Below are 13,693 nucleotides of genomic sequence, written 5' to 3' on the forward strand. Positions count from 1 at the left end.
GACAAGAACTCGATCACCCACATCAAGCGAAGACTCTGCCACTCTCTTGTCATACCGTGCCTTGTTCCTTGCTGCAACCTTTGTTGCATTCTTTCTGGCAAGTTCATAACTCTCCTGCAAATGTGTTTTCAAAGTTTTCACATACTGGGAATGGAACTCTTTATGGCTGTCATTTGCAGGAACTCTGAAAGCAAGATCAATGGGCAACCTAGGCTGCCGACCAAACATTAACTCATAGGGAGTGAATCCCGTGGTTTCGTGTTTAGTGCAGTTATATGCATGCACAACAGGCTTCACAAAGTCTCTCCAATGGGTTTTGTCCTCGTTTTTTAGAGTACCCAGCATACTTAACAGCGTTCGGTTGAACCGCTCAACCGGGTTTCCCCTGGGATGATACGGTGTAGTTCGAACTTTCCGAATGCCAGCAACTTCGCATAACTCCTTGATGGTCTTACTTTCAAAATCAGGCCCTTGATCACTATGAAGCCTTTCAGGTACACCATAATGTACAATAAAATTTTCCCAAAGGCATTTTGCAACTGTCTTAGCCTTCTGGTTTGATGTGGGGATCGCTACAGCGTATTTCGTGAAATAATCAGTTATCACCAAGATGTCCTTTGTATTAGTACAATCTGGTTCCAAGGATAAGAAATCCATGCATACCAATTCAAGCGGCCTAGAAACCTGAATATTCACTAATGGCGCTGCTCTTTCGGGTGGGGTCTTCCTGCACACACACCGATTACACGTCTTGATTCTCACTTCCACATCTGTGGCCATCCTTGGCCAATAAAATCGAGCTCGAATGAGATCAAGGGTCCTTTCCACACCCAAATGACCCATGTTGTCATGCAGTTGCTCCATGACAATAGGCCTCAGATCTTTGGGGAGAACAAGCTGGTAAGTGGTGTGATCACCGACCACTCTTTTCCTGTAAAGTATGCCATCCTTCAACTCTAACTTTTTCCATTCTCGCAGGAGGAATGGGAGTTCGGGCAACTCTTTCCTAAGTACAGGTAAGGAAGGGTTTCCTGATTCCAGTTGTAAGATTACTTCCTGAATGGCTTTGTCAGCTCTTTGTTTGTCCTTCAGCTCTTGCACTGTCAGTTGGGGAACAACTGGAAGTCCTTCAAGACACTCATAGGTTTCGGGGATTGCATCTGAGCTCACAGAAAGGGACTCAATAAGAGGAAGATAATTACCATCCTCAGCAGAGCGTACTAAATGTCTGTCACTGAGAGCTTGGACGACATCAGTGGGGACTAAGATGGAATCACTTTCCTCACGTGAGTGGTGAAAGGTAAACTGATTTATACGCTCCTGTTCTTTCTGTGATACTCTGTCATTGGTAAGAATTCCATGCGGGCGCCTAGACAGCCCATCCGCATCAAGATTGCGTTTACCAGGCCTGTACTGAATTGTAAAAGAGAATGTAGACAGAGCAGAAAGCCATCTGTAACTTGTTGCATCTAGTTTCGCAGATGTCAATACATAAGTTAACGGATTGCTATCTGTGACTACTTTGAAATTGTTTCCGTATAGGTAATCAGCAAACTTCTCAGTGACTGCCAATTTCAGAGCTAAGAACTCAAGCTTATGGGCAGGATAACGAGCCTCGCTCCTTGAAAGCCCACGACTGGCAAAAGCTATTGGACGCAGTTCTTCTCCCTGCTGCTGGTAAAGTGCAGCACCTAGCCCAGTGGTACTGGCATCAGTGTGCAACTCGTATGGCAGTTTGGGGTCAGCAAACCCTAATACGGGCGCTGTGGTGAGCTTCTCTATTAACGTGTCAAAAGCCTGTTGACAACTTTCTGTCCATCTTCCTCCAAAAGGAACTTTGGGACTTAAATAGGATGTGCTCTTATTTTTTCCTCGACAGTTCTTACGGAGAGGTGGGTATCCGACAGTCAAGTCATTTAGCGGCTTCGCGATCTTGGCATAGTTTTGAATAAAACGACGATAATAGCCGGAAAACCCCAAGAAAGAGCGTAATTCCTTGAGGGTTTTGGGACTTGGCCAGGTTTTGATAGTGTCTATCTTCTGAGGGTCGGTTTCCACGCCATTCTGCGATACGATATGTCCCAAATACCTAACAGAGGTCTGAAGAAATTTACACTTCTCTACTGAAAGCTTCAATCCATACTCTTTCAGGCGATTTAGGACATGCAAAAGGCGGATTTCATGTTCTTCCAGCGTCGCGGAGAATACAATCAAGTCATCCAAGAATACCAGGACTTCAGTGAGGTTTATATCGCCCATACACCTCTCCATAAGGCGTTGAAATGTGCTAGGTGCATTTGTTATCCCCTGGGGCATACGATTGAACTCCCAAAACCCCAGGGGACAAACAAATGCAGTTTTGGCCTTATCTTTTTCCTCAACCTCAATCTGGTAATAGCCAGATTTAAGGTCGAGAACTGAAAACCACTTGGATCCACGGAGTGCTGAGAAGGCTTCTTCAAGGTTCGGTAATGCATACGCATCCTTTATGGTCTGTGTGTTCAATTTACGATAATCGATACACAGCCTCACATCACCATTTTTCTTTTTGACAACTACAATAGGTGATGAAAAGGATGATTCTGATTCTCGAATAATTCCAGCCTCAAGCAACTCTTCAAGATGCCGACGGACTGCTTCAAAATCATCAGGATGTATGGGCCTAGCCCTGTGTTTGAAAGGAGTCTCATCATGTAGCTTGATGCTGTGCTTCACTTTGTCAGTTCTTCCAACATCAAGGTCATGCAAGGCAAAAACTTCAGGTATATCCCGTAATTTCTGAGAAATCCTCTCTTTCCATTCCTGGGGTAATAAGGAGTCACCGAAATCAAACCGGAGTTCCTTTACAGGCTTCTTTTCCACCTTTGAAGCCGCAATTTCCTTCTGATCGTCCTTGTTGGATATTACTCTCTGTATGGCATGGATATCTGCAATTACACTTTTTCCAGGAATGGTGATATCATGCTCCGTCTCATTTTTAAGTACTACAGGGATCTTGTGTAATGGATGCTTAGGTAGATCAAGTAGACAGCATGCAACTAACAATCCTCCTGGTACAGAAGAATAAGAGGGGGGTTCCATCAATACCCACTTATCTGTCACTTGTCCTCTTACTGTTACAACTCCTTCTAAAACAAGATTTTGCCCTGCAGGTACAACAACAGCATCAGTCGTAGGGAGTCTGACCATTCCGACATTACTGTTTGCTCTTTGATTCCGTCGATGCTCAATAGTTCTTACTACTGCTTTATAGCCAAATGGAATGGACTTGGTAACGGAGTCATTGGTCTCAAGATGCTTCCCATATGCCAAGTCTAAAGTATTGGTACCTATGAGCACTTTGGGCTGAGCAGTGCCACTGGTATCTGGAATAACCAGCGCAAGAGTCGACACCTCCACGACACCTCCAAGAAAATCTTCAGGAAACTTGACCTTCATCTCTACATACCCCAAGTAGGGTACTACCTGCCCATTGGCAGCCTCCACTTCCAACAGGTTTTCCAAGGGGATTATACTTAGCTCAGGCAGGTTTTCCTGATGAAAAGAATGGGAGATTGTCGTTACTTGCGACCCTGTATCCAGGAGGCACGAACATGACTTTCCTTCTATGTACACTTTAGCAGTACACTTAGCCCCTATCAGCCCTTTTGGAAGGCTGGCTAATGGACCTCTGCTATGGGAACCCTCTAAGTTACCCCTTCTTCCTGTAAATCCTTTGAGACTAGTTTTGCATATGGTAGCCCTTGTACGTCTCACTACAGGGGCTAATTCCAGTTTAAAGACTCTGAGCCCCCTGAGCTCTGCTGGTGATCCCACAGGCTCTGTCGTTCCCTCAGCTGCTTACGCTTTTCATTTACTAAAGATGGGTTTGGATCACCTTCGCAAGCAGATGCGATATGTCCGTCTTCACCGCAGCGGAAACAATATCCTGGCCTAGGCCTTTCTTGTGACTTTTGGACCATGGTTGAAACGGTTGGCTGGGTGGGCTTAGAGTGAGTGTTTTTGGTCTCACGAAAGTTTCTCTTTTTCTTTAGAGGCTTCTGGGATTCTAATTTCGTGAACTGACTCTGAAGTTCTGCGATCTGTTTCTTTAAGTCGAGCACCTCATCATTCGGTAGTAGCAGAGTTTTCTCAAACTGTTTAACTTTCTGTTTACTGAGTTGACTTTGAAGTTTTGTTACTTGTCTCCGTAAATCTGCAATCTCGCTCCCTTCTGATGTCATGTCTTGCTCATAGTCAAATGAGCTAGAGGATACAGCATTAGAGCTGACTTTATGACGATGCACATTCAGATGCTGGCGCATGCGGCTCTCTTTGGCAGAATGCCGGTTTTCTTCACTGCGCAACTGCAAAAGCAGTTCAGAAATGATGGTGGGCTATCTCGTTTACTCTCAAGTTGGAGGGTTGATATTAATGCATCATTCCAACAGCCTCGGCAGAACTGTTTCAAGAGCTGCTTATCAGCCTCAGCACAGGAAATGGCACCCCTTTTTATCGCTTTTAAGAGAGCTGCTTGCAAGCGCTGTAGATACACAGAGGGCTTTTCTCCAGCATTTTGTAGTGTGTTTAAGAATCTCGCAAAAAGATCATCCCCGTCCTCGACTGCATCGAAGGCAGAATCCAGAATGTCCAGGTATGCATTAGGTGGGGCTGTCGCACCCAGATGTCTCACAATTTCTGAGGCTGGGGGTAACAAACTGTCTAATATTTTCCTGGAACGGTGCAAATCGGAAAGTGAAGGATCCTGAAGAATCAGTTCAACACCCCCTCTCCAAGCATCATAATCAACTTCAGCATTTGGACGTGGAATTTTCCCAGAGAACACTCGAAGTCTGAAAGGTGCATGCATGTAGGAGGCTCCTTCATTTTTAATTAGGTGTTCAACTATCACACGCTGGATTTCAGGTGGATTTACATCAACCACATCTAAAGTTGAAGTTCTCTTTTCAAACAGCACTGAACGTACACTCTCTGGGCTTTGACACCCTTCCACATTTTTCATTTCTTTGAATGAGGTAGGAGGATCATGCGTGGGACTACCAGTCCCTAAGGAAAGCTTTGGCTTGTTCTCATCTGTTGCAAGTTCATCACCGGATGAAGTGGCTTGAGTTAACTGTTCTCTCAGAAGTTCCTCAAAAGTCTTTCCACTAATCTCTGCTAACTTCTGCAACTCAGCAAAATAACAGGCGGTTGCTTGTTTGGTTGCTGCTCGTACATAGGCACTTGACAAAAGTGTTATGACATACGAGATGTTATGTGGGCTTCTGAAAGTGTATGGCAACATAGGCTCGAGAGTTACCAGGGCAGAACAGCTTTCATATTCTACTATAACATCTCTATGAAAAGGCGACTGTGGATCATCTACTCTCAGATGTCTACTAACACGTCCGTGTTTGTTTAAAAATTCAGCTAAGTCCTCGTCAAGCTCAGTGCCTGTCAACCCACGAATTATCACTGAGTTCGCAACTTCAACCTTCTCACTTTCAACAATATCCATGTTTTTTGTTTTTTAAGATTAACGTAATCTCAGGTCTGTAGAATCTATTTTTTTTCTTTTTTGTTTTATTCTCTTTTCAGGAACTTATCCAGAAGATATTTACTACCACTGTTCTCCTGGCTGCTGGCTCGCCAAGATTTATGTAACAATTGCCCTAACCGTAAGTTGGAGCAATGGACCAGTTTCTAGGTAAGTGGAGAACAGAATTAATGGTGGCAGTAAATGAACTCACACAATCGTGTAAATAGAATAATCCAAAATATATGTATTGTAATTCAACAGTCACATAAACAACATGGACCAAGATGAAACTAAAGAAAACAATAAAATGTATACACAACCAGTTAATTCTTTGTGTTGTCTTTCTTTCCTTCTTGTCACAAGATTTGATTTCCTTTTCTTCTCTTAAATAAAAGCTTTAATCTATTTTATTTGTTTCCTTGGATCATAGTAATTTGGAAAACCTTCTATTTGATCTGCTATGTTTTTGACAGCTATTAAGCTTCACTATTCTTTAATTTAGAGTTAGGATTTTTATCTTATTTTGCTGTTATATTGACAATTTCTCACACCATCGTGAGAAAAAAACAAAACAAAGAAATTCCCATTAACAAAACACACTGGGCATATAACAATTCAATGCAACAGTTCAAGTGAACTAAAACCTCTTTTCACAACTAAAATGTTCAAAAGAAATCCAAATTTTACATTTAACACTCAATAATGTTCAATCAAAAATACCCTTGTTAGGACTTTTCTTTTCCTTAATTGTCTTTTGAAAATGGTGCAAAATGTCCTTTTGGATGTCCAGTGGTGAGTGCAAATTCAGGTAGTTCCTACCAGTTCATACACATGTACCGCAAAAGAGAATGTCCAGCTGAAACAAGATGATGGAACAGAAAGTTGATTCAACGAATCCTCCGTGTCACAGCAAAGGTGTATCTTTCCAGGTCCAGAGATCAGAATTCAAGTTTTTGGTGGCTCGCCATCTCAAATCCATGAGAAAAGGTTTCAACTGACCTGTAAACCTCAGTAAACCTGACCTGTTTTACCAAAACAGTGTCATTAGCATTCAGTGCAATTCCTTTTAAACTTTTCTTGCTCTTTTAAATGTTTACACATCCATATCAACTTCCATAATGAACAAGTGTCCTTTACCAGAATATTTAGAATGTGCAAAATTGATATTCATAACTAAATAAAATACATCATTCAGCAGTTCACAATAATTCATATTAACATTGTGAAAACGATCTTTTGAAATGTACGACTGGTACAGCAACATAAAATACATCTTTAAAAGAAAAGAAAATACAGATAACTCACCAAATCCCGTTTATAACAATTCGTTAAACATCTTCAGGTTCAGGGAACTTCACAATCAGCTAACATTGGCGCTCAGATCGTCAATCATCGCTCTAAAATGATTCATCATCATCAACCAACAAGTATTATAAGCTTGTTTTTAACCATATTTAAATGAATTTAAACCATATGAACCTATTTAATCCTTTTTTTTTAATCCTTCTCTCTCGTGCGCTAGTGTTTATCACCTCTCTCGTTCTTCCGTGAGTCCTCTGCTTACGTCATACGCAACTCGCGTATGCGCAATACGTCACACTCTCCATGCACAATTTTTATAATAATTATATATTTTTTTCAATACATAATTAAATCGCTATCTATTTTTATAGATCGCTTCAGTCTGTTAATCTTTTAATTAGAAGAAGTATAATTGCAATAAACAATTATATTCCTATTTATTTTTCTAGGCACCACATTTAACATGGGTTACATCTGTCTCCTAGCAACAGCATCATCTTCTCATCTTATAACAGATCAGTGTCCATCAGTCCAGTGCAGAGATCAGACAGTGGAGAATATCAGTGTATATATACAAACCCTGTCAGCTCTGGGACGGCAAAACTCAGCCTGATCATCAACTGTGAGTGTGAAACATTCAAACATCAAGATGATTTGAGCTCAATCCTGATAAAATACAGACATTATTCAGTGTTCAGTTTGTTCCTCTAACAGTAAGTCTTTTGTCTGTGTAGATGGACCAGAAGTTGTTTATATTCAGGGTGAGGTTGTAGTGGATTTAGGGGTTCGTATGTTGCTTTCTTGCTCTGCAAATTCTGAACCTGCTGCCTCATTCAGCTGGAAGTTTAATGGAACAGACACTGGTGTGACCACAGACACATTCACCATAGATCAGACTGACTTCACACACAGTGGAGATTATGAATGCACAGCCTGGAATAATATCACTGGAAGAAACGCCTCAGAAAAACATGCTTTACTAGTTCAAGGTAAGAAATGAGCCTGTATTGAGTTTTTTGATAACCAATACTTTGACCTTAATTTACCATTTGTTCAAATGAATTTTGTTTTAAAAAGATATATTAAAAATATTTACTACTACTATTATTAATTAAGTTGTGATACAAGTAAAACTGTATTGTAAGAGATCGCCGAGTGGTTGATCCATTTATGATCCGCACAACAGGACTTTGCAGTGAGAAGTGGATTTTATTTACAAGTGTAGAGGTGAAATCAAACAAGCAACAGAATAGAACGGAAAACAAAACTGAAACCGTAAACGAAAAACAAAACTGCACTATATGGCAACACCTCTCACTGCAACTGTGAGGACATTAAAAAGGCCGGAGCCACCTGTAGCACCTACACTCCCCTCCCCTTCCTGGATCACAGAGATCTATAATTTAAAGCATTTATATGCTCTAAAAATACATACAACATAACACATCTACAACATAAAACACAAAAACACACAACACTATACTTAAACCATAAACAATAAACAATAGCCACACAATACTCTGATACAGACTAACACAAACACCTTACAACAGACCACTTCAGATGTTATCAGTGTCTATGGGGTTCCATTTGTGCCAAAAATAAGTCGTCTGCTTTGTGCTTTGTACTATAGTTTTGTCTTTGTCTACAGTGATTGCCTACTTGTTCAGGTAAATCAGTAAATGTTGGCGTCTATGCTGTTCGTTGACGTCGTCTTAATCTGTCGTCCTTTAGTTTTTCTCTTTGTTGTTTTTGCTGTCGTCTTTATTGTTGTCGTCCTGTCATCTGAACTGTCGTCTAGTTCTGTCGTCCTGTCATCTGATCTCTCCACTTAACTATCGTTCTGTCATCTGCTCTGTCGTCTGTTATATCATCTACTCTGTCGTCTGTTATGTCATCTGCTCTGTCATCATGTTCTGTCATCTGTTCTGTCGTCCTTATTGTCATCTGCTCTGTCATCATGTTATGTCATCCATACTGTCGCCTGCTCTGTCGTCATGTTCTGTCGTCTGTTGTGTCATCTGTTCTGTCGTCCTAATTGTCATCTGCTCTGTCGTCATGTTCTGTCGACCGTACTGTCGCCTGTTCTGTCGTCCTAATTGTCATCTGCTCTGTCGTCATGTTCTGTCGTCTGTTGTGTCATCTGCTCTGTCGTCATGTTCTGTCATCTGTTGTGTCATCTGTTCTGTCGTCCTAATTGTCATCTGCTCTGTCATCCTTATTGTCATCTGCTCTGTCGTCCTTATTGTCATCTGCTCTGACGTCATGTTCTGTCGTCCGTACTGTCGCCTGTTCTGTCGTCCTAATTGTCATCTGCTCTGTCGTCATGTTCTGTCGTCTGTTGTGTCATCTGCTCTGACGTCATGTTCTGTCGTCTTGTTCTTGTCCTCACTGTTCAATACTGTTATCAGGTAATTTTGTCATAGCTATCGTTTATGTTTGAAAACGAGTGTGATGTGTAGACACAACATACCTGCCCATAGCTGTCAAAATAAAAGTCTTCATCTGTCAGTTTACGGAGGTATTCCTTTTTATCTAAATACATCTGTTTATCATTTGTTTCTTGTGGTAGTCATAGTGGTAACTTTACTTTTTAGTGAGAAATGTGAATGGGTTATTTCAACAAAAAAAGGAACTTAGGATCAGAAGGAATTTTAACAAGTTTAAATTTATTGAACATCCTCCCAATAAACAGTTGTAATATAAAATTAGAGTTTTCATTTTATAATGGAAAAAGAATCTAAGAACATTACAGAATCAGTGCTCTCAGTAAAGGGTATCTTTACTGTCAAAAAAGTATAGTTTTACCAGTACATTTTTATGTCTCGCCATATGCCTAAATTGACGTCAGAGCAGATGACAATTAGGACGACAGAACAGATGACACAACAGACGACAGAACATGACGACAGAGCAGATGACAATTAGGACGACAGAACAGGCGACAGTATGGATGACATAACATGATGACAGAGCAGATGACAATAAGGACGACAGAACAGATGACAGAACGATAGTTAAGTGGAGAGATCAGATGACAGGACGACAGAACTAGACGACAGTTCAGATGACAGGACGTCACAACAATAAAGACGACAGCAAAAACAACAAAGAGAAAAACTAAAGGACGACAGATTAAGACGACGTCAACGAACAGCATAGACGCCAACATTTACTGATTTACCTGAACAAGTAGGCAATGACTGTAGACAAAGACAAAACTATAGTACAAAGCACAAAGCAGACGACTTATTTTTGGCACAAATGGAACCCCATAGTGTCGGCATTTAGACCATGTAGTGTGATATGCTGTATGTATACTCATGAGGTATGGGTGTGGATATGTTCATAGTGTCACAGTAACAAGATCACTCTGTGACATGTATTAAAGGTAGTATTGTGTGTAGTACATTGCTTTGTCTGTTGATTGTTGTCTCTTTTCCATAGTCAGTGGTGGAGGAGGGCTGACATCAGGGGCAATAGCCGGGATTGTCATTGGGGTTTTAGTGGCAGTTGCAGGCATTTGTGGTCTGATTGTCTATTTAATAAAAACAAATAAAATGTGAGTAATCTGGCAGATCACTATGTATTTTATGATCAAAGTATTGAGTTAACATGTTTGTATACAAAGCACAGCTTCCAACAAGCCTTTGTCAATCAAGTTTTACATTTGAACTTTAAAGTTCTCAATTATGAAAATCTCATTCTTATGTGATATGTTTGTAACATTTGTGGTGTTTTATACATAATAAAATGACCGAACTGTCACTGTTATAAAGTGCGTTTCTGTGGGACAAAAATGTGGTAAGATAACTAGTTGTAACAAAATGTCTTTGTCTTGATGCTACAGCCCAAAGTTAAACCAACAACAAAAAGGAAAAGCAAGTGGAGGTATGTTTGTTATTCATTCATATTGTCAGCATTAGTATAATTTGATTGAACAACACAACTGACGTCACCAATTATATCTAGACTGACCTTGATAATTATATTATGTAATAGATTTCAGACTAACTATTCATATTACAGATGATTCAATATCTATTTCTTTCAGATTTAAATTCATTGAGTCTTTCTTTTTTAAACAGCAGCACAAAGCAAACAGGAGACCGTGAGTAACCTCTGCAATCTCTTCTGAAAGTAAAAAAATAAACTCATAAACTCAATCAGTAAGCTCTTTAATTCCCTCTTAGATAAAAGATCAAATAGTTTATTGATGGATAAGTGGATATTTTTAATTAAATTTAATCTTTCACATTTTACTGTACAAAGACATGCTGATGATTACACTTAAATGTTGGTTATTGACAAATTTTAAATCATGATAGGCATTACCACTGTTTATAGTGGGCTTTCTGTTTCATTATAAGCAACATGAACATTTATTTATTTTACATTTAATTTTTACCTCAAGTGTCTACATCATTGTGCCTGATGTTTTAATTATAATTTAGGAGGGGAAAAAATAGTTGGACACAAACTATAAATGAATTATTTGCAGAAGGCGAGAGAAGAAGAAATGATTCCAGGGAAGATGAGTGAACATATATACGAGAATTTCGAAGATGAAAATGTGTATGAGAATGAGTATGTAAATGTTTCAGAGAGGCCAAGGGCTCCTACTCCTCCTTAGGTGAGCAGTTTCATAATATTTAAGTCCAGTTGATCCCATTGTAGAGCATCATGTCATGTGTGTGTTTTGGCTCCATTACAAAATAAGTGCTATTTATTCTGTTCTGTAGCTTTGAAGTAAAACAATAAGGAAGTCATTTGATTGGTTTATGTGATTACATGCTTGTGTAACCCCTCCATTCAGGTATCAAATGCTCCTCCTGTGCGCAGATGAGGAAGTAAAGACACTGAATAATTAATAAGCTACTGCAAGATGATCTACCTGTCACGACCACACACACAGGGAGAAGGTGAGTATCTTTCAAGGTATTTATTAACAAACGTGCACAGTTCAACACACGTGCAAACGGGTGAATAAAGGTCTGTGGTCAAATCTTCAAACACAACACAACAGGTGAGTTCAAGTTCATAAGTAGTATAGCGTTAGCAACAGTCACTTCCCTTTAACACGATCAACGTGTTTCACAGGAGATCATCGGGGAAATCCACGAGGAGCATTTGAGGTGTTTCACAGGAGAACATTAGAGCAATCCACGGGGAGCACAGGAGAACATTGGAATATCCACGAGGAGCACAGGAGAGACAACAGGAGGGGGAGAAGATCCACAGAGAAACATCCATGCAACTTCGATACCAGCCGGTGAGTGAGTGACAGAGGTAAGTATATGAAGGGTGTGGTGATTGCTGGTGCAGGTGACGGTGATTAGAATTCTGGTGATGGTTCACGGGTGTGCTGTGGTGGTGATTGGCTGGTTGGTGGAGGATCGTGGTGATTGGGGCTGAGGGAACGTGCAGAGGGTGTGACATCACCCCCTCCTCCACGGGTGACTCCTGGCACCCAAGAACGGCGACGGGGACGACCACGACCTCTGGGAGCTGGGCGTTCGGGATGTTGGCGGTGGAATTCCTCGAGGAGAGTCGGGTCCAGGATGTCGTCACGGGGTATCCACGATCTCTCCTCGGGTCCGAACCCCTCCCAGTCCACTAGGTACTGGAGCTGGCCGTTCCGCCGCCGGGAGTCTAGGATTTCTTGGACTTGGTAGATGTTATCTCCAAGGATCTCTGGCGGGTCGGGAGGAGGAGGTGACTCCGATTCTGTGGAGGAAGGGAACAGGGGTTCAGTGTGGCGTTTGAGTAGGGAAACGTGAAACGAGGGAGCGATTCTGTAATGTGGAGGTAGGTTTAGACGGTAGGTGACAGGGTTGATTTGTGAGTGAACGGTGAAGGGCCCTATGTAGCGGGGACTCAGCTTCCTACTGGGCAGCCGGAGGCGTATGTCTCGAGTGGACAGCCATACCTGGTCCCCGGGGAGGTAAACTGGGTTGGGTAACCTACGACGGTTGGCGTGTTCCGTATGCCTCCGTACTGCCCGCTGGAGATGGACGTGCGCTGAGTCCCACACCCTCTCGCTCTCTCGGAACCAGTGATCTACCGCGGGCACCTCGGAGGACTCTCCAGTCCATGGAAACAGAGCTGGTTGATAACCTAGAATACATTGGAATGGGGTTAGACCAGTAGTGGTTTGACGGAGGGAATTTTGCGCATACTCAGCCCACGGTAGATACTGGCTCCAGGTGTTTTGATGTTGGGAACAGTACGTCCGAAGGTAGCGGGAGATTTCCTGTATTTTCCGTTCGGTCTGCCCGTTCGTTTGAGGGTGATATCCGGATGACAGGCTGACTGTGGTACCCAGGAGTTGGAAGAAGGCCCGCCAGACCCTGGAAATGAATTGGGGTCCCCGATCGGACACGATGTCTTCTGGGAGTCCGAAGTTCCGGAATACATTGTGGAACAGTGCCTCTGCGGTTTCTAGTGCTGTGGGGAGACCTTTGAGAGGTATTAATTTGCAAGCTTTTGAGAATCGATCGACTACCACTAAAATTGTGGTGTAACCCTGAGAGGGGGGCAGGTCTGTGGCGAAGTCAATGCCCAAGTGTGTCCAGGGTCGGCGGGGAATAGGTAACGGTTGTAATTTACCTTCGGGTAAGCGGCGTGGGGTTGTGTTGACGGCGCAGACCGAACATCCCTGGACGTACCGTTCCACTTCCCTGCTCATGTTGGGCCACCAATATTTCTGCTGGAGGAGCGAGAGGGTTCGCCTGCTGCCAGGATGTCCTGAGCCGGGGGACGTGTGCGTACTATCCAGCAGAAGGGGTCTGAGACGGCTTGGGACATAGACACGACCCGGGGGAAGCTCTGGTGGTGCAGGTTCCTCGAAGGTGGCGGCCCGTATATCTTCAT

The 13,693-nt window shown here is 42.1% G+C and overlaps 1 protein-coding gene across 1 annotated transcript; it reads left to right on the top strand.

Moving 5' to 3' along the window:
- Positions 1-5,670: 5,670 nt before the first annotated feature.
- LOC141343197 (cell adhesion molecule CEACAM20-like) lies at positions 5,671-11,715 on the top strand. The gene is made up of 8 exons (XM_073847799.1): positions 5,671-5,686; positions 7,296-7,442; positions 7,555-7,809; positions 10,268-10,382; positions 10,671-10,711; positions 10,909-10,931; positions 11,322-11,453; positions 11,637-11,715. Exons 1-7 carry the CDS (start codon positions 5,671-5,673, stop codon positions 11,451-11,453), a joined length of 729 nt encoding a protein of 242 aa, XP_073703900.1. The 3' UTR covers positions 11,637-11,715.
- The last annotated feature ends 1,978 nt before the right edge of the window (positions 11,716-13,693 follow it).

The sequence above is a fragment of the Garra rufa genome, chromosome 9, assembly GCF_049309525.1.
Source record: "Garra rufa chromosome 9, GarRuf1.0, whole genome shotgun sequence".
NCBI classification, from domain to species: Eukaryota; Metazoa; Chordata; class Actinopteri; order Cypriniformes; family Cyprinidae; genus Garra; species Garra rufa.

What these genes read in the sequence shown, in the direction of transcription:
- LOC141343197 (XM_073847799.1), top strand. An exon ending in ACATGCTTTACTAGTTCAAG is followed by an intron (nt 7,810 to 10,267) that starts GTAAGAAATGAG and finishes TCTTTTCCATAG; the next exon opens with TCAGTGGTGGAGGAGGGCTG. An exon ending in AAAAGGAAAAGCAAGTGGAG is followed by an intron (nt 10,712 to 10,908) that starts GTATGTTTGTTA and finishes TTTTTTAAACAG; the next exon opens with CAGCACAAAGCAAACAGGAG.